Source organism: Colossoma macropomum, unplaced genomic scaffold, assembly GCF_904425465.1.
Source record: "Colossoma macropomum unplaced genomic scaffold, Colossoma_macropomum, whole genome shotgun sequence".
Classification (NCBI taxonomy): domain Eukaryota; kingdom Metazoa; phylum Chordata; class Actinopteri; order Characiformes; family Serrasalmidae; genus Colossoma; species Colossoma macropomum.
Window position 1 is genome coordinate 3,854,547 of NW_023494804.1, and position 27,554 is coordinate 3,882,100.

Consider the following 27,554-nt stretch of genomic DNA (forward strand, 5'->3'; position numbering starts at 1 on the left):
AAGTAGTAAGTGTTAACCGTGTCTTATATTCTGTTAAAGTTTTATTTGAAGTTCATTAAAAGGCAGCCAGGCCTTAAACATAATTAGGTTGAAACACTGAATAATTGCTATAACTGCACTAAACTGTGTGGCACTACAATATAATATAAAATGATATGCACACTTTTGGACAACATCCATGGAAATCAGAAGCATTTGCAACTCATGGAGCAAAATGATTGGCTTCCTCTCATCATGTGACCCCTTGGCAAAATGAACAATGTGGCTAGTATCTCACATTCAACTGCTACTTATTGCTTCTTTAACCCTTTGCAGCTACTTACATCTCTGTGCATGGCTGGATTGGCTATTCCAGCACGTCGGCTACACAGATTGGTGGGTAGTTTCTGTGAGGTGAACGTTCACTGGAAGCAGCAAGGTTTAAAACTCAGATTAAGGTAGAGTATTGTAATGTGTGCACACTGAAACACAGGAGCAGCATATCCCTGACAGGTGTGTACAGCATGCACTGAAACCAAAGTAGCGCACAGAATTTAGCTGATTCAAATGTGTACGTCACTTTCACATGAATGAAATACACCGATCAGGCATAACATTATGACCATGTCCTTGTTTCTTCACTCATTGTCCATTTTATCAGCTCCACTTACTATATAGGTGCACTTTGTAGTTTACAGTTACAGACTGTAGTTCATCTGTTTCTCTACATACTTTGTTACCCCCCTTTTACCCTGTTCTTCAGTGGTCAGGACCCCCATGGACCCTCACAGAGCAGGTAGTATTTGGGCTCATTCTCAGCACTGCAGTGTGTTGTGCTGGTCTGAGTGGGTCAGACACAGCAGTGCTGCTGGAGTTTTTAAACACCTCAGTGTCACTGCTGGACTGAGAATAGTCCACCAACCAAAAACATTCAGCCAACAGCGTCCTGTGGGCAGCGTCCTGTGACCACTGATGAAGGTCTAGATGATGACCAACACAAACTGTGCAGCAGCAGATGAGCTATCGTCTCTGACTGTACATCTACAAGGTGGACCAACAAGGTAGTAGTGTCTAATAGAGTGGACAGTGAGTGGACACAGTGTTTAAAAACTCCAGCAGCACTGCTGTGTCTGATCCACTCGTACCAGCATAACACACACTAACACACCACCACCACGTCAGTGTTACTGCAGTGCTGAGAATGATCCACCACCCAAATAGTACTGCTCTGTGAGGGTCCATGGGGGTCCTGACCACTGAAGAACAGGGTAAAAGGAGGCTAACAAAGTATGCAGAGAAACAGATGGACTACAGTCTGTAACTGTAGAACTACAAAGTGCACCTATATAGTAAGGGGAGCTGATAAAATGCACAATGAGTGAAGAAACAAGGAGGTGGTCATAATGTTATGCCTGATCAGTGTGTATCATGGCAACATAATTAGTCTAACTGTTTACTCACATTTGTCCACACTTGTGTTGATATATTCTATTCATGCGGAAATGATGTACATATTTAAATCAAGTAAACTGAAGGCATTACTACTGTGCAGTGTGGAAGGTATTATAAGGTAATATTCTGGCAGAGACTAGCAGTACCAGTAATACTTAGCTGACCTGAGATATGTTCCAGTATATGCTACAACTCTACTGTCCCTTTTTTCTGCCTGTTATGTGTATAGAGGAGTAGTGGTCAGCTGATATGCTAATCTATGGTTGGGAGTTTGTTTTCTTTCCAGTTAAATGTCACATCCAGGGTGGCGTATTTAGATTAATGCATCATATTCAAAAGTCAGAGTGGTTATTTTTGCATATGCAGGAGTGGAAAATACTTAAGTAATTGAAAAGTTACTATATTATTATTTAGGAAATTTGTACTGTACTCAAGTATGAACGACTGAAATTTAATACTTGTACTTCTACTCAATTACATTTCCAAAGTACTCATTACAAATTACAAAAACCCTGTGTTCTCTCTCTCTCTCTCTCTCTCTCTCTCTCTCTCTCTCTCTCTCTCTCTCTTTCTCTTGAGATCATTAAATTTTTAAAAGTGGCCAAAAAGGTCAGCTTTACTTGAACTCTGCTACATTACATTAATATAACGATGCTATAAACATGTCAAAAACATGTTATTATGCTGTAATGAGTTGTCATGACAGATTTTGATCAGTAATGTAACAGTACTATGTTAATCATGTTACCATTACTGGCAATTGTCATGACATATGCCATAATGTTTGATGTCATAACAGCAAACCACACATATAAAAAAGATGGTTCTTCAAGGATTTAGTAAAGAGAATTATTACATAACCATATTCATGGTTATATTTAGAGCCATGAGCTCTATATAGAACCACTTAGTGCTTAAATGATTCTTTGCATGGTGAAGTTGTTATACAGATTCATGGGGAGTGTGTTGTAAATGGTTCTATATAGAACCTTTTTGGAAATAGTTGTATATAGCACCAAAAAAGGGTACTGGTATTGTTGCAATGCCAAGCTTGTACCAGTAAAAGAACACTTTTTGATGCTATATAGAACCATACGCAACACATTCTCCATCAATCTGAAGAACCATTTCACCACAGAACCATTTAAGCATGAAATGGTTCTACATAGAACTTATGGTCCTAAACAGAACCATTGCCTTTACTAAAGAACTCTTGAAGAACCAACTTTTTAAGTCTGTGGAGTACACGGCAAAAATTGGCATGAGGCATAAAGCTGTCATGACATCAAACATTACGGCATCTGTCATAACAATTATCAGTCATGGTAACATGACATTATTATATCTCTCAACAAAATCTGTCATGACAACCCATAACAGGTCATAACTGATGCTTATGGCATGGTTATATCAGTGTTATGTAGCAAAGTTCAAAGTGTTACCAAAAGCATCATGCCTTTTATCTGTTAAAATGTTTGTTTTTCTTTATATAAGTATGTTTACATGTAAATACATTTATTTTCACTTAACTATATTTTGTCTCCATACTTTGACACAGTACTTTCACCTAAGTATAGTTACGGCCCCTTTATACAGGTACAAAGCATCTATACTCTGCTTACTCAACTCTGACATAAGAAAACCTCATGACTCCATTTCTTTTCTTTTTTTTTCACACCTTTACATTCTTTACATTGTGTGAACATTTGGGCCAACAACAACCAACGGGCCAATAGAAATGGTCCAAAATTACATAGAAAAACATGTCATTACATTAACATACATTAAATTTAGAACCTAGTTAACGTTTTGGAGATGAGGTTTTATTATGACAGCAACAAATCATAAAATCAAAAGCCCATATTTCACAGGCCTGGCTCAGGTAATTGTGCTGTTCCGATCATAATTTATATGATCTAATTATTTATCATTTATGCGGATTATTATTCCAGTATAGCTGTAGTCCAGCCATCTCTGGTGGCATGCAGAAATATACAATCAAATTTCAAAACCAAATCAGGAGTGCCTGGACACTTGCCCCATGACTCCATGTCCATACTGTTAAAAGAGAGGGGGATGGTTCGAAAGGGGTTTTAATACTTTCCCACCATTGTATCAGTCTTTTCTGCTTCACTTCAGAGCTCTTCCTCCTTCTTGACCTCAACTCAGATCAGTCATATTAAGTCAATCACAGTTTTCCTATCCATGCAAAGTCATTCTCGCTGTGCCTAAGGGTGGATGATAAAACTGGGTGGGACCTTTAATAAATGTATATCAGATATATAAAGTTTCCATTTCTTCAGAACTGTAATCTCACTGGTTCTCTACACAATCGTTCCACTGGAAGAAGCATCTGTGAGGCAGAGTTGAGATCAAGGCAGATCGCTGCTAGATTCCTGCCAAGAGAAACAGAAAATGAGGTTAGTCAAAAGTGGACAAAACATAATTCCATAGAGTGTAAACTCATGTGAGTGACACTATGGGCCGGAATTGAAGTAAGATGCTACAAATCAATATTTAATCAATCGTCGATTCAACAGATAAATTGACAAAGAGTGTCAGGTTTAGTAAAGTATTCTATTTTAATGCACTTCAATGCGCCAGACTTGCTGGTGAGTTTATGTTTGTGACCAATAACAATTCAACAGTCACTGGGGTTGAATTAGGTCTAAAAGTTTGATATTTCTGCCATTGACAGTGGAATTACTCCCAAACAATGTGTGTCTCAATAAAGTTTAAACAGCTTTGACAAACAGGTAAAGTGGTGGAGAGCTCTGTTGTTCTACTATTTAAATGTAATTATTATGCTTTAAATTTAAATTATAATGCTTTTAATTTTCATTCTTTTATTTTTTTTAAATTATATACATACATATGTATATATATATATATATATATATATATATATATATATATATATATATATATACACAAAGTGTATTATCCACATTCACAGTTTGAGTGAAACAAATCTCTGAAATATTTATGAATTTCACAATTTTTCAGTATTTGTTATGTCCTCTATTTGCTTTAACAATAGCTTTGGAAGTCTAAAAAAATCTGACCCTTTTGTACAAAGGCCTGAACATGGACACATATTTGCTTAAATTTGAACTGTGACCTACAAATATTGCAAAATGTTCTTTTTGTTTCCTTGTGTATGATTATTTACATAATTACAGAATGAATTCATTTACATTCAGTGTTGACAGTTTTGAGTCTGTGCTTCTGACTTATTTGTCTATTTGTTTGCAGATAAAAACATTTTTAAAAATTGGAAAAAAAAACCAAAAACTGTTTTTTTTTTCTTTCGCAAATAAGTAAGTAAGTAAATAAATAAATACATAAATAAATAGATAAATAAATAAATACAATACCTTTTCATCATAACAAAATATGTTCACTTTTATTTACAAACACAAATGTAGTATGTATTGAAAGTTTAGACTTTCAACACAATCTCTCTGCTTCAGTGAGTTACGAGTAACAAAATTACACCATGCTTTTCTCATTGCTGGCAATAACTGTGCCTTCAAAGGGTATCTTTCGCTGAAAAGGGTGATTAGAATAAGTGCCGTGTGGGAGTGAGGTGGTTGTGGCTGGTTTGGGATGAAGGCAAGAGTGGGTGGGCTTCAGAGCTGGGGCTCAGTCAGGGTAGTGTCAGGGTGAGAAATACCAGTATCAGGTTTTGGAAAGTGTAGGCCAAGAACAGCACAGTGTAAAATGTGTTCTAAGACAGAACTGAATAGATACAGAATGAGCTAGGTGGCAAAGACATTTGGCAAACTCTACATTATCAGCATTCAGGGAGTTCACAGTTGGAGTTGACTACCCTGGGACCACCTCCATCCACAGTCCATCTTTGAGCGATGCCATGGAACAGTGGTCACCAACCCTGGTCTTTGAGATCCATCTTCCTACAGACTCTACATCCAACCACAATCTGCTACACCTACTCCAGCTCATTATCTACTTCAGAAGTTCTTGACTGGCTGGATCAGAGGCATTAGTGCTAGAGAGGGTGGGGTGGCATGTATGCTGCAGGTTGGAAATAAACTCTACAAGAGGGCTGGTGACCACTACCATTGAAGAACCACCTTTGGTTCCATAAAGAACCAAATTTGAAAGAGAGTTTTGTGAGTGCAATGAACCTTTTAACCCCTTAAAATCCCCTTAAAATGACCTATTAAGGCTTATTATTATTAAGTGACTACAGAGATTTCAGTGCAAACTGGCTGAGCTATTCTTAGTTTATAGAAGTGTGTTATAAAACTTTGGGCCAGCTGGTGAGGCCTGGCTATTTAAGGGGTTATAGGTTTAAAGAACCTTCACATAATGTAAATGTTCTATACACATGTAAGGGTTCTTCCTAGAATCATTACATTGTGTGGAGGTTCTTCAAACTTTTTGAAAGGTTCTTCATACCCACACAAGCTCATTTATAAAAATGGTTCTCCAAAGAACCATCCACTAAAAACTTTTTTGAAAGAACATAAAGTGGTTCTTCTATGGCGCCATGCAAAGAACCTTATTAGCAACTTTTATTCTTAGTGTAAGTGGAGGATGCGTACATTAAAAATATTTGTTTTCATTTTCAGTTTATAGTTCTAACTAATTAGAATCAACCATACAAAAGAACCAATGAGTTCGTTTGACTTAAAACATGAAAACATTACTTGCAGTTGCTCCATCTTGACTATGCTCAATTTGATTGGAAATGTGTGGAATAATTAAATTAAGTACAAACAATGATCTGTACAGTCTAGCTAAATGAATATAATCATCTCTCAGTGAAGGCGGCTCACAAACCCTGCATTTGTACAGGGCCCAGAAATTTTTAGAACATTTCTTTCTATGTTGCTCTACAGTCTTGAGTCCAATCTGCTAAACCTCACTGATGACCTGGTACATGTCTATTTTATGGCAGCTGAATAAACTTGGCTGAGGATTTAAAAGGTCAATTCTGCTCAAACTTTATGCATAATTAAGACATTAAGATGTAAACAAAGTCATTCAGAGTGTTTGTATGTTAAATGATCAATTCCATAAAACTCAGAAAGCCAGGATTGTGATAGGAACCAGACATCTGAAGAACTGAATGCCTCTGAAAGCTCCTGCTGAGAAAGTTATTAAATAGACATTGTTTTATGGTAGTTTTGGGAAAGTTTTGACCTCATTTTTAAAGAAAGAGTTTGGTGGTACATGTGAAACAGTGTTAAATTAGTCCACCAAAGAAGGCCCATATTGTATTCAACATTTTTGTGATGTCACAAAAATCAACACATTTACATATTTTCACCTATGAAGCCTTCACAGTTTAGCTCCACCCATTCATGTTGAAGTTATAAGGAATGGACTGCTTTTTGAATGATTCATTACACAGTGCAGCCAGTCAGAATAGAGGGTATTACATATATCAGTCTTGTGGCAAAAACCGCCTGTTTAACTGTAGGGATAAAGAACAGCTGACAAATGGTCATGTAAAAATGTTTCTAGAACATAAAGCCACACAAATGTCTCATAGAGAAAAATAAAGTACAAGACAAAAGTAGGATATTATGTGGTGGAGATGCACATGCAGGGCTTTATAAGGCAAAACAGTCCCCAAAGAAACTTCTTTTTATATTTACTACCATTTTATCATTAGCAATTTAACATATATAAACTCTGAAGACAAGTGCAGGTTCACAGGTGGTTTTGGGTAGTAAATAAAATGGCTATTTTTGTTCGGTAGAATGGTTCCTATCACTGCCACCGTAAAGAAATCTAAGTCTCTACAATGAACCATTTCACACCTAAACCACTCTGAATGACCTTGTTGACATCTCAATGATTTAATTACACAGAAATTTTGGAAATTGGTGGAATTCCTCTATAATTCCAGTGGTCTCCAACCCTGGTCCAAGAGAGCTACCTCCCTGCAGAGTTTAGTTCCAACCTGTGTCCAATTAGCCGCTCCTTACGTAACTCTAATACATCTGATCCAAACAATCAGGGACTTGGGAAGAGGTCGATTAGCTGGAGCAGGTGTGGCAAATTGTGGTTGGCTCTAGGCTCTGCAGGAAGGTAGCTCTCCAGGACCAGGGTTGGAGGCCACTAGCTTAGAGATTAGTTTTCACACTCATGAGGTTAACAGTCTAATATCTAAACAACAGAACACCAGGATGTGGGTCAAGGAGAGTGGAAGTGGGTGTGAGGTATGTCATATCATATAATAATGTGCAGGTCTCTCTTCACTCTCTGAGAATAATGAATACGGTCTAGGTCTTTGGACAGATCTGAACAGATCTCATCATAAGAGCAGTAGAGAGAGAACTGCACCAACAAAGGATGGGGTAAAACAGGCCACCGAGCACTACCACATCATATCACAGCTTACAGAAGCCAGCATACCTCCAGCAGCAGACTGCACTTCCATTCATTTTGAGTACTTCAGAGTGCAGGAGGAAAACAAGCATTTCAATTACAGGTAAGAGCCGAGCAAATGACCACTCAGTGAGTAAAGAAGCACTCATGGATTCTCATGCACTGTTGATATATTTGTCCTCTTAAAAGCCTGAGTGGATTTTGAAGTTGACAGTGAAGCCTTGTGTTGTCAACTAGAGTGTAAGTAACCTATACTTTTCTTTCCACTCTATTGAGTAAGTGACAGTGTTATTGGCAGTCAAAGGCTAAAAATGTATTGCTCATGTGTAAATCTCGCTTTACCGCCTCACTTTCTCTCTCTCTCTCTCTCTCTCTCTCCCTCTCCCTCTCTATAATACCACCCATACACACACACTTACACTGACTGGCCATATCAATAAAACGATTGTTCCTACACTCATTGTCCATTTCATCAGCTCCACTGACCATATAGGAGAACTTTGTAGTTTTACAATTACAGACTGTAGTTCATCTTTATTACCCTGTTTTTCAATGGTCAAGACCCCCAAAGGCCCACAACAAAGCAAGTATTATTTGGCTGGTGCGAGTGGATCAGACAGAGTTTTCAAACACTATGTCCACTCACTGTCCACTCTATTAGACACTCCTACCTTGTCAGTCCACCTTGTAGATGTAAAGTCAGAGACGATAGCTCATCTGCTGCTGCACAGTTTGTATTGGTCATCCTCTAGTGCTTCATCAGTGGTCACAGGACACTGCCAACAGGACGCTGTTGGCTGGATATGTTTGGTTCTAGTCCAGCAGTGACACTGAGGTGTTTAAAAACTCCACCAGCACTGCTGTGTCTGATCCACTCGCACCAGTGCAACACACACTAACACACCACGTCAGTGGTCACTGCAGTACTGAGAATGACCCACCTCTCAAATATTCTTATTATTAAATAATCTGCTCTGTGGGGGTCCTGACCATTGAAGAACAGGGTAACAAAGTATGTAGAGAAACTACAGTCTGTAACTGTAGAACTACAAAATGCTCCTATATGGTCAGCAGAGCTAATAAAATGAACAATGAGTGTAGAAACAAGAAGGTGGTTTTAAAAAAAAGTGGTCAGTTAGTGTATATACAGGAAAAAACTGGCCTAAAAACACATTTAGAATTCACCAATATACAGCACTGTTTAAAAAGTCTTAAGCATCTGAGAAAATGATATGCAAAGTTATTCATCTGAGCAGTCAGCATTTTTATGTGTTAAAAAAATAAGCACTAACATTAGAATAAACAATCCATTGTGTTTTGATGTTTGTAAATGCATTAGCTTAATGGGGAAAACCAACATGCTTCTGCATATCTCAGTGCTTGAGATGTAAACAAAGTCAGTCAGAGTGGTTTGATGTGAAATGGTGTATCATAGAGCACCTTAAAACCTTCTTAAAACTATCGTAACACAACATCGCAGTCATCAGGCAGTGAATTCATAACCATCTTGAGTAATAACTTTCTGTGAGGGAGCTTTCAGAGGTGGACGTCTGGTTCCTATCAGCACCACTGTGAACAATTCTGACTCTGTAAAGAGCGTTTCACACCAAACCACTCTGAATGACTTTGTTTACATCTCAGTGAATTAATATTGCAAAATCTTCAAAAATCAGTAGAGGCCCCAATATCCTTCCACCTTTTCCCACGTTTTCCTCAAGGAAGTCCAGTATTTACGGTTACCAACCAATACCTAGTTCTAGGATCTAGCCAATCTTTTATCAAAATAAATCAGGTGAAGAAATTCATACAACGGCTGTAGTGCTGCAAAAACACTACATTTACTGGTTGTCTCTTTAGCCTCTTCTCTAGTTCTTTGAGGGGTGTTTTTGCCTTTACAAGTACTGGTGATTTTAAATTTGTCATATTTTTGAGTGTTTTTACTGAAACAAAGCATCAAATGGAAGCGGCCACCTTCAGATGTTTAAGTCTCCTGTAGGCTGACTTGAAAACTTTAGTTGAATTGGAAGGTGATATAAGGCTGTGGCCTTTGCAGCTATTTTACTGTTTTGTTTATTTTTTTCCTCACTTTATTGCGGATTAAACCATGCTGGATTCATTTTCTCTTAACCCTAATGAAGGCCTGTGTGATGAAATATGTAGTAATGAATTCTCTACTCAAAAAGTGGCTGGTTTTATTCTGTCTAGAGTGCACTGAGAAGTCTATAGCAACACCAATATTCTTCTAACCAGGTAATGAGTAGCTTCATTAAAGGGCCTATATCCTTTTGGTTTGGAAAACTAGCTTGATTTCAAATAAAAGAGTTTGATGTAGTTTGTAACATTGCTAGTTTCAAAATGTACCATTCACTCCCCAGTCCATACAGTCCATGGCAACACTTTATTTGGATAGTCCACTTTAAATGCTTTGTAGATACTTAATATACTTTCAAGTCACATTCAACTAAATATCTACTAAACTGACCATATATATATATGTATATATATGTATTTAACTTTAAGCCTGGATCTAATCCTAACCCTAACCTTAACCTCAACCCAAAACCTAAACCCAACCCTCACTCTGGTCCTAGCCCTAGCACTGGTCCAAATCCTAATCCTAAACCCACCACTGTTTAGAGTTTCAACAGATAGTTTGTTAACATTTTGGACATCTGTAGATAATCTATAGAGGACTATAGTGGACTATCAAAATAAAGTGAGAGCCAGTCTATATATGGAAATTAAGCTGCAAAAACAGCCCATTTTGAGTTGTCTTTGTGAAGACACAGAAATAAATAACACTTTTACATATATCCACATATTCTACAGCAATTTAGCCCAATTTACAAAAAACTTTAAAGGAGTGTTACATTTAAAAAGTTCTGCTTTTATAAATGTGGCACCTCCAATTAGAACAGAGGTTGTTTCAATATATCAGGCTTAAATGAACCTTAACAAAAACCTGTTTATTTAAGGGATAAAGAGAGGTTGGAAAACGGTCATGTAAAAATAAATATTGCCCTTTCTTGTAACATAAAGCCAAACAAACATAACAACACAAGAAACATGTAGGATATGGGCCCTTCAAAGCAAAACATTCTTGTTATGTTTTACTGCATTTGTTTTATTTGTATTTTATTTGTATGCAAAAAAAAAAAAACAAGTTTGCTGTCAGATAAATAGTTTTAGTCAATGTATTAAGTTGCCTAAAACTTTTTGCACAGTGCTGTATAATAATTAACTATCCTTGTCAAATCTACAAGTAATAAGTGTATTATCATTGTCATTACAAAACCTCATATTTATGAAATTGTAACTTTATGGAATTCTACTGACCTTTCATATAAAGAAATGTTCACAATTTAAGAGCATTTAAATTAAACTTTGTTTACTTCTTTTAGCAAGAATTATGATGATGTAAAATGAATCTTTTGCCTGAATAGTAAATGTAAAAATTTAAAAAATCAAAGTACACATTTCCATGGTTGTGAATAAAGTTGTTAAGTGTCCCAGTCAAATTATGTTTAGTTGATTTTCTAAGTTAACACATCACCTCTACAAAGAACACATTTTAATGCACAATTATGGTTTACTGAATTTAACATATTGGAAAAAAAATAAAACACAAAATGTTGCCTGTGGAAAAGTTATGGCACATTTAAATTTTATGTTTCATTTTTTTTTTTTTTTCCCCAATATGTTAAACTAAATATTAACTGTGCACTAAATGCTCACTTAGCAAATCAACTAAACTGGCAAAATTGACCAGTGGTGTTCAAACTTCTCATATAACTGTAAGCAGAGCAGGTAAATGCATAATTTTGCATACTGTACCTGTAAAGTGGAAGACCTTGATTCGCTAGTCCCTGTCAGCGCAGAGCTCCGAGGTATACTGGACACGAAAAAGCCAGCGCCATTCGGTAACGGCTGTCGGACCACCACCTTCCCCTTTCTGGTCTCAGCCAAGAACAGACTGTACCAGTAAGCATCACTGGAGATGAGAGTGGAGTCAGCGATGGTGGAGTTCCTCTGGCTGACAATGCTGTTCCTGCCCTGAGGGGTCGCTTTGGTGGTCCCTTTCTGGCACTTCAGCACAATGATGACCAAAATGGTGATCAGCAGCAAAAATGACACCGAGCCCAGGCCGATTAGCAAGTACAGGTTCAAATTTATGAACAGGTCGTACTCTATGGGCACCTCAGTGGTCTCGGTGAATTGTGTGACCTCCTGCTCCACGGTGGAGACTTTGATGGTGACAGTGGCCGAGTGAGGAGGGTCTCCATTGTCCTTGGCAATAACAATGAGCCGCTGTTGCTTGGGGTCTCTGTAGGTGAACATCCTGGCGGTGCGGATTTCGCCATTGTAGCTATCCAAGGTGAAGAGCGTAGCATCCATGACTTGTAGGAACTGGTAGGTGATTCGAGAGTTTTGTGCTGAATCTGCATCAAGTGCGATCACTTTGGCCACCAGAGAGCCTTTATCAGTGGACCTTGGGACGACTTCCTCAATAACGGAGCCCTTGGCGCGCCATGGAGATACAATCTGGGGTGCATTGTCATTCTGGTCAAGGATAATAACACGAACTGTCAGATTACTGCTGAGCGGAGGGACTCCAGAGTCTCTTGCTTCGACGTGAAAGAGGAATTCCTTCTCATGCTCATAGTCGAACGTACGCAAAGCGTAAAGATCACCATTCTCTGGGTTGATGGAGAACAGCACAGATACGGATGTGTTAGCAATCTCCTTTTCTACGATAAAATAGACCAGATACTGGTTTTCATTCAGGTCTGGGTCACGTGCAGTGAGGGAACATAATAACGCCCCAGGCTCATTGTTTTCCACCAGGTGGATGGTGTAGGAAGACTGAGGAAACACTGGTGCATTATCGTTTACATCCAGGACCTCCAAGGTGATGGTCTCATTATCAGTCAATGGTGGAGCTCCTTCATCTGTAACGTGAAGGGTAATGTCATACCTGGACACTTTTTCTCGGTCTAAAGGCTCTCGAACCATCAGCTGAAAGTATTCCTCTGCTGACTTGTTCAAAGCAAAAGGCAACAATGGTGCATTTCGTATGGACAGGAGCACTTCACCATTCTTTCCCGAGTCCCTGTCGCTCACACTGACCACAGCTATCACCGTACCCACCGCTACATCTTCTCTGATCAAGCTTTTGAAAGATTTAATGGTGATATCAGGGTAATTGTCATTAATATCGGTAATCAACACTAATATCTTGCACTGATCAGACAGAGAGTTCGCCCCTTTGTCTCTGGCCTCTACATAAATGTCAAAACTTTTGACCTCCTCAAAGTCAATCACGTCTCTTACCCTTATCTCTCCAGTGTTGGGGTCCAGCGAGAACTTTTCCTGGGTTTTCTCCGAAGTGTACAAGGTGTAGGAATACTCCACCTCTGCGTTCGTTCCTTCATCCAAGTCTGTGGCGTTGAGCTGTAGAAGTAGCGTCCCAACAGATGCATTTTCAATCAGCTCCACTGAATACACCTGCTTGTCAAACTGGGGGGCGTTGTCATTGGTGTCCAACACCTGAACTATGACGCTGGTTGTACCTGAGCGCGGGGGCGTGCCTCCATCCACAGCCGTGAGGATGAGATTGTGCACAGCTTTCTTCTCTCTATCTAGACTATCTTTCAGCACCAGGTCTACATATTTGGTGCCATCGCTGCCAGACTGGATGTCAATAGTGAACTCGTCGCTGTCACTCAGGTAGTAGGTCTCAATGGAGTTCTCCCCAACATCAGCATCTACTGCATTGGTGAGCGAAAACCTCTCCCCAGGCGTCGCTGCTTCTGAGATGTCCAGCGTTATTCTCTCCCTCCTGAACTGCGGGGCATTATCATTGATGTCCATGATTTCCAGCTCAATGTTAAAGATGCGTATGGGATTCTCGATAATCACGTCCATTTTCAGAAAGCAGGACGACGACGTTTTGGCCGGACACAGATACTCCCTGTCGATCTTCTCGGCTATAAACAGCTCGCCAGTCTCTTTGTTCACGTCCAGATACTTCTTGCTGAGGATGTAGTCCAGCTTTACCTTGCGCTCTGCCAGAGCCCGAGCCTCCAGCCCCAGATCCGCGGCCAAATTCGCCACCACGGAGCCCTCCGCGATCTCCTCCGGGATGGAGTAGCGCGTCACGGCCGAAGCGGTGCTCCACAGCGCGGTGAGGGCGAGCAAACCGAGCTGCCACATCCTCAGCATCCTCAGGTGCAGCGCGAAGACGCGGAGATCCATCAGCGAGGAGGAGACGAAACCACAGAGATCAAAGCGGCGGATCAGAAGCGAACGGGCACGAGATGTGAACCTTCAGGCATTTTAGAGACGAAATATTATGAACAGAAGAGTGTGAGACTTAACATCTGATACAGAGGCTGTCATGGCTTCCACACACACACACCAAGCCTGTGGTGGTTTTTCAGAGCTGAGCGCAGAACAGCGCCCTCTGTAGCCCCTCATCCCCAACCCATGTGACCAAAAACAGCAACGCTGGCAAAGAATAATAATAAAAACTCAAGCAGCGCCCATTTGAGGCTCAATATAACAGCGATTTTCCACAGAGCAGCGACACCGTGCGAACAAAACCCTTTCAAAGCATTTTAAACGGGAATTCCACTGATTTTCAACTTGAATATCTGCATAATTAAGTAGTTCAGATGTAAACAAAGTCATTCAGAGCGGTTTGGTGGGAAACGCCCCGTTCTAGAGTCAGAATTGTTCATAGTGGTGGTGATAGGAACCAGACGTCCACCTCTAAAAGCTCCCTCACAGAAAGTTTTTACAAGAAATGGTTATGAATTCACTGCCTGATGTCTGAGACACTGTTTTACGATCAATCGATCAACATTTATTTGTACTCGAAAATGCAGAGGGTGACCCTCATTTTCAGCGCAGCCGAGCATTTACAGCGCAAAGAGATTGAAAAGAAATTAGAATGGAATCTATTCAGTTCAAGCTTGACATTAATAAGACAATAAAGTTATAATTAACAAGGGGAATAATAAAATAAATAAAACCGAGATGTCAGTGTTGAAACCATTTCATGAATTTAAACATAAGAGGAGAATTAAGCAAAACTAAAGCCTGAATCAATAAAAAAGGATTGCCAAAAGTAACAAAGTAAAAACTAATATAATTAAAATCGAATAGGAAAATTTAATCAGCCAAATAAAAATAAAATGAAACGATTGGAAAAATATAAAACTAAAGAAAAATGGGGGAAAAATTCAAGCTTCAACTAAAACAGTTACAGGCTGTCTGAAGGTGGATAAAGATTAAAAGTTTACTTTAGTACGAAACTTTTGGGAAGTTTTTTGGCACTTGAGTGTATTATTTTAAAGACAGAAGTACCTACAGGGCGGTTTAGGGTACAACAGTTTCCCCAAAAAAACATTTTCTTTTTTTTCAGACATCACAATTTTACCATCGTCAACATTCCGTATAAAACCCAGTAGTCTCGTTTATGTTCTCTGGTGGTTTTGGATAATAAATAAAATGCCTATATTTGTGTAGTCATGGCGACCCCTGGTTCCTATCACCATCACTGTAAAGAAATCAATAAGTTTCTCTTTAATGAACATCAAACTCTGAATGACTTTGTTTACAACTCAACTACTGAACTATTAACTTATGAAAAATCAGAGTAGTTAATATTGGACAGACATTTTTAAGCATCTTCTGGTCGTATAGTGGTTCTTTGCAGTGATGCTACACTTTGGTTCTAAAGAACTTTTCAACTGATGGTTTTGGTAAATAAGAGGTGCAAATGTAAAGAACCTTTTTTGCAATTTAAAGAACCTCAACATTCTAAACAAAGACCCTTCCTCGACTTATGCATCCAAGTCGAAAGCTATTTAGGCACCGTAATTTTTAAGAGTGGACTTTTGTGCCCACTAAATGTGATGTCAGGAAAATGATTGTAAAGGGAACAATGCACTGATGAACTATAGCCTATATTCAATATTAATTTCATACATATACATTGAAAAAGTAGCACACTGAACGTGCTTGAATGTGTGCATCATTACTACATGAATCGTAAACACAATTACTGCCAAAAATAAGCCAACTAAAATACAGTAACTGTGTTGATGTAATATATATTAATCAAACATAAACGACACATTCAAATCCAAATTCAGTGCATAACATTTTTAATAAGTGCGTATTTTAAATATATTTTCTCTAAGTTTCAAAGTTGTAGAGGACCTGTTAGCATTTGAGAAATTGAAACTTCTAGCAGTTAATAATTATATCGTACACATACTTTCATAATCTATAACTTTCTAAAGATCAATATTTTCAACATGTTTAGATCGAACTGAATTGCAAAACTCTTTAAAGCGAACTTTCAGTGCTTTTGCTGTTTTATTGATTTATTTATTTTTTAACACCAACTTCGGACAGCGCCACGCGCCACAAACAATCTGGCAAGTCTAGAAAAATTCATATTAAAAATCTTTATTTAAAGAATATACAGCCCCAGGGTTTCATCGTGACATAACCGAACTCTAAACAACGATACACACTGAATTAAAATACACACACACACACACACACACACACACACACACACACACACACACACACACACACTCAGGAGGGGGCGACAACGTTGCAAACTTTCAATATGAGTTAACGTAAAGTGGTTTTATTCCAAGTGATTTTGGAGCATTTCTATTGGTCCATTTTTTACACAGTGTAAAGCACGGCTGTCGTGTTCAAACGGACAGCAACGTTACACTCTGTTCAGAGAGAACTGTGCATAGTCTGATATGAATATAGCTTCATTTTCATATATAACTGTTTCGTCACCTGAGCTCGTGTTTTTACTCTGCTGGGAAATTCATTTGTAAAGCTCGTTGGTTATGACAGTGTCCTCGTGCAGGTCGTGGTTCGGCGTTATTTTTTTCTTCTTTCCAAACGTAGAGAACGAGTTGTAGATGTCCAGCTCTCCGTGACCGGCCGGTTTCAGTAAGCCCGGAGTGCCCGGGATGTAAACGTTGTGCTGGTAGTCAAAACGAGGAGTCCAGCAGCGATCTGTGAGACCACCCGCCTCAGAGGAGGTCTTATAATCTAAAAAAATATATATATATAAATAAGGAAAAACCGTGAAAAAGTTTTAGAGAAAATACTAAAGAGCTATTTACCTGGACAGGAAGCATTTATTTGCCTAAACGATAATAGTAGAATAAATAAAAATAGATTTGTGATGTATTGTGATGATTGTTATGTATATCAGCGTGTTTGTTTATCCATTTTCTAACACATTTACTAATACTGAGTTGTGCTGCTGATGAGTTTCCACTTTTAATTAACCTCAGCATGAAGCTCTGGGAGGATGTATTTATAAACATACCCCACATGTGGCTGCCCCAGGTCCAGTAGTGTGTAGAACCCGGGCACGTGCACGTGTCTGAGTGGTCCAGAATCACCCTGCGCTGGAGGGTCTTCACCACAGTGGCAGAACTGAGCAGGAAAAACAGAGATAATTATGGGACACGAATAAAGTGTGTGTGTGTGTGTGTGTGTGTGTGTGTGTCTAAGTGTGTGTGTGTGTGTGTGTGTCTAAGTGTGTGTGTGTGTGTCTAAGTATGTGTGTGTGTGTGTGTGTGTGTGTGTGTGTGTGTCTATGTGCGTGTGTGTGTGTCTATGTGTGTGTGTGTTTGTCTAAGTATGTGTGTGTGTGTGTGTGTGTGTGTGTGTGTACCTTTGTGTGTGGGTGTGTGTGTGTGTTTACCTTTTTGTGTGTGTATGTGTGTGTGTGTGTGTCTATGCTTTTTTGTTGTGTATGTGTGTCTATACTTTTTGTTGTGTGTGTCCACACCTGTGTGTGTGTGTATACCTTTGTGTGTGTGTGTGTTTGTGTGTCTACACTTTTGTGTGTGTGTGTGTGTGTGTGTATACCTTTGTGTGAGTGTATGTGTGTGTTTGTGTCTATACCTTTGTGTGTGTGTGTCTGTACCTTTTTGTTGTGTGTCTATACCTTTGTGTGTTTGTGTGTCTATACCTTTGTGTGTGTGTATACCTTTGTGTACGTGTGTGTGTCTATACCTTTGTGTGTGTATACCTTTGTGTACATGTGTGTGTGTGTGTGTGTCTATACTTTTTTGTTGTGTGTGTGTGTGTGTGTGTGTGTGTGTGTGTGTGCTTTCTAGTTCTATTGCTTTATTATTTTATTTAAAAATTGAAGTGTTTTCATTATTATTATTATTGTTGTTGTTGTTGTTGCTGCTGTTGTTATTTTTATTATTATGTGTATTTACCTTGTGTGTGTGTGTGTGTGTGTGTGTGTGTGTGTGTGTGTGTGTGTGTTTACCTTTTGTGTGAGTAATTTCTTTGGTTCTTCAACAGTGTCCAGTCTTTGTTTGCTTGTTTGATCTACAGAATTGAGAACATATATTTGCCACATTTTAATATCCATCACAATCCATTCATTCATTCATTCATTCATTCCTTTTCTTACTGACTTATTCTTACTTATTTTGTTCTCCTATTTTTTTATTTTTTTATTTATTCATTCATTCATTTTCTTACTGACATTGTTGTAAATGTTTTAGTTTTCTGGAAAACACTGACAACCTCTATAAACTGTTCTAATTTCCTAAAGCAGTATTAGTTACAACAAAGCTTTGATATTTCATGTATCTACAGCTCACTGCCAAAAATAAATATCATGAAAAAAGAAAGAAAATTCACAAAAATAGTCTTTAATATGTTTTAGAATAAAAGCCCTGATGGACATTTTTGTTATCTTCACTGTTACATTATAAAACAAAACACTGCGATAAAATGTATGTCTTTATGTTTTCTTTATAACAGAGAATTATGGTGGAATAACAGACTAGAATGCATGATTTATCTATTTATAAACCAGTTTATCAGTAAAAATGCAAACATCGTTTGGACAACAAACATTATCAAGCTGAACTTATTCACAAAAGAATAAAAATTATTGTGAAGTATCAGAATCTGTTGATGTTTTGAGACTTTATTATTGTGCTCTAAGTTCAGTCCAGACAGGAGATTTCACTTCAAACTACAGCAGAGAAATAATGGACGGCAACGCTAAAGCTTGGAAAACTTTGTTTGCTGGTCAGACATCTCCATCTAGTGGAAGAAGCCCTTAACCCTGATTTAAGCCTGAGGATTAAGAGCAGTGGGCCAACTGACCCACATCTGGTGTCATTAGCTTTCGGGCACTTTGCCACTGAAAGCATCCATGGATTAGTTCAGGAAGGATGGGTTAATTAGTCAGTCGCCCAGAGACAAACAACTTCTGGAGAGAGAACAAGTATTTCTGTATCATATATATATATATATATATATATATATATATATATATATATATATATATATATATATATATATAGGCAATTGTTTATGCTATTTGAAGTGGCAGGAGCAGGAGCTCTTAAAAATGACTCTTCAAAGGTTCTTTAGTAAAGATAATGGTTCTATATAGAGCCGTGGACAATCAAAGAATCATTTCTATGCTTAAAGCGTTCTTTGTATCATCAAATTGTTCTTCAGATTGATGGATAATGTTTTGTATGTAGTTCTATATAGAACCTTTGGTACCACTTTAGAGTAAGACTATGCTCTTAAAGCATTTATAAGTGGTTTAAAATTAGTTTATCAGTGGTTATTAAGTAGGCCATAAACACCTTGTAAAGCATTAATAAGCAGCTATAACACACCAATAAAAGGGCAACAGTGATCTGTTATTTGCCTAATAGTGAAACCGCATTCGTGTATATACACACTCAAAAATGATTGTTCTTCAAGGGTCTTTTGTAAAGAAACAGTTTCTATATAGAACCATGAACACTCAAAGTACTCTGCATGATTGAAGGGTTCTTTCCACCGTGAAAGGGTTTTTCAGATTAATGGAGAATGTGCTGTAGATGGTTCTATATAGAATCTTTTTAAAAAGGGTTCTATATGGCACCAAAAGGGGTTCTTCCATTGTTACAACGTCAGGCTTGTTACAATAGGAGGACCCTTTTTAGTGCTATATAGAGCCATTTTCAAAAAAGTTCTATTCTCCATCAATCTGAATAACCATTTTAATCATGCAAAGGGTTCTGTGAGTGTTCATGTTTCTATGTAGAACCATTTTCTTTACTAAAGAACCATCATTTTAAATGTGTAGTTAAACTGCAGTTATTGCTGGTTGCTTATCTTACTTTGTCTTCTTCATCAGTCAGCCTTAAAACTGTCAGCTTCATCTCACATTTTACCACTTCAGTAATGTGTTATAACTGTTTACTAATGATTTTTAAGGTGTTTATGACCTAATGAATAACTATTAAAAAACTAATTTTAAACCATTTTTAAACAGCTTATAAAGGTAGTATTTTTCTAAAGTGGTACCAAACCTTTTTTGAAAATGATTCTATATGGCACAAAAAAAGGGCTCTTCTATTTTTATGGTGTCAAGCTTGTAACAGTAGCATATCTCTTTTTTCGTGCTATATAGAACATGTACAACACATTTTCCATCAATCTGAAAAACTATTTCACCATGTAAAGAACCATTTAAACATGCAAATGTTTCTTTGAGTATTTATGGTCCAATACAGAACCATTGTAGGTACTAAAGAACCTTTGAAGGACCATCTATTATACAGAACATGTACAATGAGAATTTGAGTTTACTAAGTATTATTCTCAATATTACTAAATATAACTGCCTATTTACACTGTCGAAAGTAGTACGATTACTTGACTTTAATTGAAAATGAACAATAATCCCATATTAATTAAATTTTGTATTATGTTGTCTTTAATTTTATGTACTTTTGGCAACATTTGAGAACACTATATATTTTGCTTGTGTGGAAATGATGTACACATTGGATTAAAGTCAAGTCGATGTATTACTTCTGTTTAGTGTAGTGATACTGTAACAGTGCTGTAAAAAAAAGCAAAAGGTCAGTTATTTTTGTACCTCTCTCGGAGAAGCATCAGCGTAGTTCATGTTGAGCCGGTGGATCTCTGGACTCCAGCTGGATGTGTTGTTTTCCATGACCTTGCTGTTATTAATGTGGAGAGTTGAAGCTGCTGGGCTGTATGGCTTCAGGAACATGAAGTCACTTTTAGACGACTCTGGGGTCAAACACATTTTATAGCAGTAAGTCTGACCCAGTTGAGTGCTGCCGTTTGCCTCCATGGGATCCGCAGCTCCATTGGGTGTTGGTGATACGTGCACGTTTAAATTGGACTTGATGTCCTCAGTGGTGGAAGCCTTGGAGCTGAAGCCACAGCAGGAGCTGTCATATTTGGAAAGCCTGTGCCTGTATCCCTTGATTGCAGCCAGGACGATGATAGCCACCAGAAACGTGAAGGAAACAGCACCTAGAGATACTATTAGATACAGCGCACGGTCCCTGGGGTGCTGGAAGAGGTCACCGACTTCAGGCTCGCTGTCAACAACGGACAAAATGATGGAGGCTGTGGCCGAAAGGGACGGTTCCCCGCTGTCCTTGACCAAAACGAGCAGCCTATGAGTGGTGGGGTCTCCATCCCTCAAGCGGCGGATCATCCTGACCTCCCCTGTGTAGAGGGCAATGCTGACCAGGCTGGGGTCCGTGGCTTGGAGCATTTGGTAGAGGAGCCGTGCGTTTTGACCCTCATCCGCATCCAAGGCTGTGACCTTAGCCACAAGGTAGCCAGCATCAGCAGTTCTGGGGATCACTTCGCTTGCAGCGTCCGTGCCATTCTCTGGTAGAGGGGATACTATCACTGGGGCATTGTCGTTTTGGTCCAGCACAAACACATTCAAGGTTGCATTAGTGACCAATGGTGGAAACCCAGAATCCTTGGCTTGGACCACCAGTTGGAAGCTTTTTAGCTGCTCATGGTCAAAGGAGCGCATTGCGTAGATGTTGCCATTGTCGGAATTGATGGAAACGTATGTAGATGCCAGAGACCCTTGAATTTCACTTTCCAGAATAGAGTAGGTCAGGTAGGAGTTTTGTCCTCCATCCACGTCCTGTGCAGAGATGGTGAACATCGAGGCCCCAGGAGGGTTGTTCTCTGCCAGGTAGACAGTGTAGGATGGTTGCCGGAACACAGGTGCATTGTCGTTAACGTCAGCCACCTGGACCAGGATGGTCTTCCTCGTGAAGAGTGGTGGAGAGCCCATATCTCTGGCCGTGAGGGTGATGTTATATTCAGGCACCTTCTCCCTGTCCAGAAAGTCAGAGGTGACCAAAGTGTAGTAGTTCTTGAAGGAGGAATGCAGCTGAAATGGTACATGATGGGGGATCTCGCAGTCTACATGGCCATTTTCTCCAGCATCCTGGTCCATCACGCTGATGACCGCAATGACCGTCCCAGGCAGTGCATCCTCCTGGACTGGGGCAGATGTGGAGGTGAGAATGACCTCAGGGCGGTTGTCGTTGACGTCTACAACAGCTAGCAACACCTTGCAGTGCACCGCAACCGCATTGGGTCCTTTATCCTTGGCTTGCACGTAGATCTCGTGCACAGTGGCCTTCTCGTAGTCCACGACCCCCTTCACTCTGACCTCTCCCGTCCTTGGGTCCACAGAAAAAAGCTCGCGTACCTTGGCAGGCGCGTGCCCACTGAAGGAGTACGTGACCTCTCCGTTAGGGCCTTCATCCGGATCCGTGGCGTTAAGCCGGATGACCACGGTGCCTCGGGGCGCGTTCTCCACCACTTTCGCGCGGTACGACTCGCGCTCAAACGCGGGCGCGTTGTCATTCGCGTCCACCACCGTGACGTTCAGGTGCGCGCTCCCAGAGCGCTCGGGCGAGCCCCCGTCCACGGCGGTGATCACCATGTGGTGCGCGCCCTGCTGCTCCCTGTCCAGCGGCCTCTGCAGCACGAGCTCGGCGAACTTACCTGCGCGCACGTCCAGGGCGAAGTGCGCGTTCACGCTCAGCAGGTACGAGCGCAGCGCGTTCTCGCCCACGTCCGCGTCCTGCGCGCTCTCGAGCGGGAAGCGCGAGCCCGGCGCGGCGGACTCGGAGATTTCCAGGCTGAAGCCGGCGCGCGGAAAGCTTGGCGCATTGTCGTTCACGTCCAGCACCTCCACCTCCACGCGGTGCAGCTCGAGCGGATTCTCCAGCACCGCCTGCAGGTGGAGGAAGCACGAGGGGTTCTGCTCGCACAGCTGTTCGCGGTCGATGCGCTCGTTCACGAACAGCACCCCGTTCTCCAGATTCACCTCCAAATAGCGCCTCCTGGCGCCAGAAACGAGCCGAAACTTGCGCAAGAAGAGCTCGTTAGGGTCCAGCCCGAGGTCTTCGGCCACGTTCCCCACGAAGGCGCCGTGGTCCAACTCCTCCGGGACACTGTAGCGGAGCTGCGCGAGTGCACAGCACAGCAAGGACAGCATCAGAGCTGTGCAGGATGCCCACAGGACCCGCAGCTCCATGAAGACAGAACGTTTGAACGAATCAAAGATTTAGAGAAACTTCTGAGACGCGTAATGAAGCCGGGAGAATTTTGGATGGCGCAAGTTTCCCAGGACGCACCGGAGCATTGTGAGGGTGGGCTGAGTTAAAAAAAAAGATGGGCTGAGAAGTGTGTGTGGCTGGAGAGAACAGCTCTCACTGGATTTGAAGGTGAGAGAGACACAGACAGACAGAGAGAGAGAGAGAGAGAGAGAGAGAGAGAGAAAGAGAGGGGGGGATTGGGGGTGGGCTGGGAGTTTAGCTGTATTTATTATGAGCTCAATACTCTTAAATCCGTTGTGGGGATGGCTGAGCGCGAGCGCTGGTCTCTGCGTTATTTTGCCTGTGTTTTTCTCAAATATGAAAGGCGAACCAAATGCGCGTTTAGAAACAAAAGCAACTCACTTCCAGATGTTCAGTCTAATCAAACATTTCACTTCCAGATGTTCAGTCTATCAAGAATGAGCAGTTATTATTTATTAAACCTATAGGTAGATAGATAGATATATAGACACACACACACACACACCACACACACACACACACACACACACACACACATATATATATATATATATATATATATATATATATATATATATATATATATATATATGTACACATATATACCATATCTATAGATAGATAGATAGATAGATAGATAGATACTGTACATATAGATAAACCTTTTCCAATGTTAAATAAATCAGAGAAGTAACTAAATAAAAATAGGCTCTGTGGCGATGATCAACTGTGAGATCAGGAAATATAATATAGTCTAATGTTCATCACTCTGTTCAAAACACATATAAAATACATTACAGCTTATATTAATTGTTTCTAAGATTTTAAGGCTCACATGTTTGACCTGTTTAGTTTAAATATGCTACTGCTAAAGCCTGAGTCTGATTAGCATGTGAAGTTTGACTGACCTATATTAATATAATTTTGGCCTATTTAAATAATAAATACTAAATTAGAGCTTGTTTACATATATCAGGCATAGACATATATATTAGACAGAGTGCTGTGTGAAAGTCTTAGGAAGCCAAAAAAACTCTTTAAAACTATTAACCTGGGCAGTAGGTGTGTTTTGCTGGTTAAAACATTATAATGACATTGGAATTAATACAAACAAACACAAATACAGAATGATTTGTTTTCGGCAATATTTTAATATGTAGGTTAAATGAATACAGAGGTTCCATCAGCAGCCCTTGGTTTCACTTAATGAAGGACTGATTAAATAAACCAGGTATTGTATAGTAACTGTAAACACTGGACTTCTTTGAGGAGAGCTTTGGATATAGTTAAGCTGATACTCATAAACCTCAGAACACAGAGACCTGTTTTGTTTATTTGTCTTTATTCTAATGTTAATGCTATTCAAATAATTATCATTATCACAGAAAACTTTTGCACAGTACTGTAGACAGATAGATAGATAGATAGATAGATAGATAGATAGATAGATAGACATATATATAGATAGATAGATGGACAGACAGACAGAGAGACATATATATTGATAGATAGATGGACAGACATATAGATTGATATATAGATAGACAGACAGACAGATATATAGATAGATAGATAGATAGATAGATAGATAGATAGATAGATAGATAGACAGACAGACAGACAGACAGACAGATAGATAGATAGATAGATAGATAGATAGACAGACATATATATTGATAGATAGATGGACAGACAGACAGACAGAGAGACATATATATTGATAAATAGATGGACAGACAGATAGATTGATATATAGATAGACAGACAGACAGACAGATAGATAGATAGATAGATAGATAGATAGATAGATAGATAGATAGATAGATAGACATATATATTGATAGATAGATGGACAGACATATAGATTGATATATAGAGAGACAGACAGACAGATAGATAGATAGATAGATAGATAGATAGATAGATAGACAGACAGACAGACAGACAGACAGACAGATAGATAGATAGATAGATAGACAGACAGACATATATGTTGATAGATAGATGGACAGACAGATAGATTGATATATAGATAGACAGACAGACAGATAGATAGATAGATAGATAGATAGATAGATAGATAGATAGATAGACAGACATATATATTGATAGACAGACATATATATTGATAGATAGATGGACAGACAGATAGATTGATTTATAGATAGACAGACAGACAGATAGATAGATAGATAGATAGATAGATAGATAGATAGATAGATAGACAGACATATATATTGATAGATGGACAGACAGACAGACAGAGAGACATATATATTGATAGATAGATGGACAGACAGATAGATTGATATATAGATAGACAGACAGACAGATAGATAGATAGATAGATAGATAGATAGATAGATAGATAGACAGACAAACAGACAGACAGACAGATATATTGATAGAATAGATAGATGGACAGACAGACAGACAGATAGATAGATAGATAGATAGATAGATAGATAGATAGATAGATAGATAGATAGATAGACAGACAGATACATACATGGGTGAACAGAAAAGAGAGCATATGTTAAATAAATAAATAAATAAATAAATAAATGACAGACTCTTTAAACAATATTTAGTATTTTATATATAGCAAATCAAAATAAACCATAATACCTGTCTGCTTTGCTTATAATTTATGTATTATATGTGATATATGAAAGGTGTTTATATACTCCGTTATTTTTTTGTATATATATATATATATATATATATATATATATATATGGGCCAGGTCACTTTCCTCCTCTGGCTCTCTGTGCAGTAAAAGCGAGCCGATCTGCCCCCCAATCTGCCCTCCGCCCACCGCAGATGGCGCTCTTTTAATTAATGCTGCGGATTAAGGAGAGATCATTAGCGAACAGTGGGATTAAAGTAGCTTTGTGGGAAATAATCCCAGCCAAACACGGGATCCTCATAACAGTCAGCCCAGTTCCATTACCTTAAGTGCATTCTTAGTGCCATCAAGCTGAACCGTACAGGACCCAACCGAAGCCTGCTGACTGAGACAAACACATTAATTCACATTAGTGGATCAAAAAGCAAAGAACAGGCAGCCACGTAACGGACGGAGCTCCATCTCCCTCCTCTTACAAAGGCTTTAGAGCTGCTTTACAGCTAACGTGTAATTTAGGAGAATTATAATTATCATTACTGCGGGACTGAAATCTAAGCTCTGTTTGTAATCTCTGCTCTGATTCTGAGACGACACCGAGCGGAGCGCTGGTTACAGGAACGCTACAGCATTGGCATTGTTGCAGTTGCATGTATATGTATATGGATTAGACATCACATCTAACATACACTATACGAACAAAAGTATTGGGGCACCTACACATTACACCCACAGGAGTTTTTAGTACATCCCATTCTAAATCCATAGGGCTTAATATCGAGCTGCCCCCCCCCCACCCCCCTTTGCAGCTATAACAGCTTCCACTCTTCTGGGAAGCTTTCTACAAGATGTTGGAGAGTCTGTGGGAATTTTTGTCCATTCATCCAGAAGATCATCTGTGAGGTCAGACACTGATGCTGGACGAGAGGGTCTGGCTCACAATCTCTGTTCTAGTTCATCCCAAAGGTGTTTGACGGGGTTGAGGTCAGAGCTCTGTGAGGACCAGTCAAGTTCATCCTCACCAAACTCACCCAGTCTTGCCTTTATGGAGCTGCTTTGTGCACTGGGGCTCAGTCATGCTGGAAGTTCTTCCCCAAACTGTTCACACAGAGTTGGAAGCGTACAACTGTCCAAAATGTCTTGGTCTGCTGAAGCATTAAGATTTCCCTTCACTGGAACTAAGGGGGGCAGCACAGCAAGAAGGGCCTGGGTTCAATTCCCGGCTGGGTGACCGGGGTCATTTCTGTGTGGAGTTAGTATGTTCTCCCCGTGTCTGCGTGGGTTTCCTCCGGGTACTCCGGTTTCCTCCCACAGTCCAAAGACATGCAGCCAGGCTGATTGGATGTGCTGAATTGCCCCTAGGTGTGAGTGAATGTGTGAATGTGTATGTCTGTATGTCTGCCCTGTGATGGACTGGCGTCCTGTCCAGGGTGTATCCTGCCCTCCGCCCAATGACAGCTGGGATAGGCTCCAGCACCCCACTGCGACCCAGAAGGATAAGCGGTCTAGATGATGGATGGATGGATGGAACTAAGGGGTCTAAGATAAGATAAGATAACGGGGAAATTCTCAGTGTTACAGCAGCAAAGGGAGAGCAAGACACTCAAGAAAAAGAAAAGAAGTAACAAGAAGAGAAACTAACAAGCAAGTAATTAACTACTAAT

At 39.6% G+C, this 27,554-nt stretch overlaps 2 protein-coding genes across 2 annotated transcripts; both read right to left on the minus strand.

The window, feature by feature from the left end:
* Window positions 1-3,803: 3,803 nt before the first annotated feature.
* On the minus strand, window positions 3,804-14,190 carry LOC118824624 (protocadherin alpha-C2). Its single transcript, XM_036594902.1, has 2 exons — window positions 11,632-14,190; window positions 3,804-3,827 (listed from the first exon to the last, which is right to left on the minus strand). The coding sequence occupies exons 1-2, from the start codon at window positions 14,050-14,052 to the stop codon at window positions 3,804-3,806; spliced, it is 2,445 nt and encodes an 814-aa protein (XP_036450795.1). The 5' UTR covers window positions 14,053-14,190.
* Window positions 14,191-16,660: 2,470 nt separating this feature from the next.
* LOC118824623 (protocadherin-10) lies at window positions 16,661-23,221 on the minus strand. The gene is made up of 4 exons (XM_036594901.1): window positions 20,768-23,221; window positions 18,134-18,195; window positions 17,174-17,283; window positions 16,661-16,890 (listed from the first exon to the last, which is right to left on the minus strand). Exons 1-4 carry the CDS (start codon window positions 23,219-23,221, stop codon window positions 16,661-16,663), a joined length of 2,856 nt encoding a protein of 951 aa, XP_036450794.1.
* Window positions 23,222-27,554: the final 4,333 nt, after the last annotated feature.

Excerpts from the sequence above, each read along its gene's own strand:
- LOC118824623 (XM_036594901.1), bottom strand. The coding sequence starts at position 23,221 with ATGGAGCTGCGGGTCCTGTGGGCATCCTGCACAGCTCTGATGCTGTCC. Across the intron at positions 18,196-20,767 it reads CTGATGCTTCTCCGAGAGAG|ATCAAACAAGCAAACAAAGA; the intron begins GTACAAAAATAA and ends TCAATTCTGTAG. Across the intron at positions 16,891-17,173 it reads CTGGGGCAGCCACATGTGGG|ATTATAAGACCTCCTCTGAG; the intron begins GTATGTTTATAA and ends ATATTTTTTTAG.
- LOC118824624 (XM_036594902.1), bottom strand. The coding sequence starts at position 14,052 with ATGGATCTCCGCGTCTTCGCGCTGCACCTGAGGATGCTGAGGATGTGG. Across the intron at positions 3,828-11,631 it reads CAAGGTCTTCCACTTTACAG|GAATCTAGCAGCGATCTGCC; the intron begins GTACAGTATGCA and ends TTCTCTTGGCAG.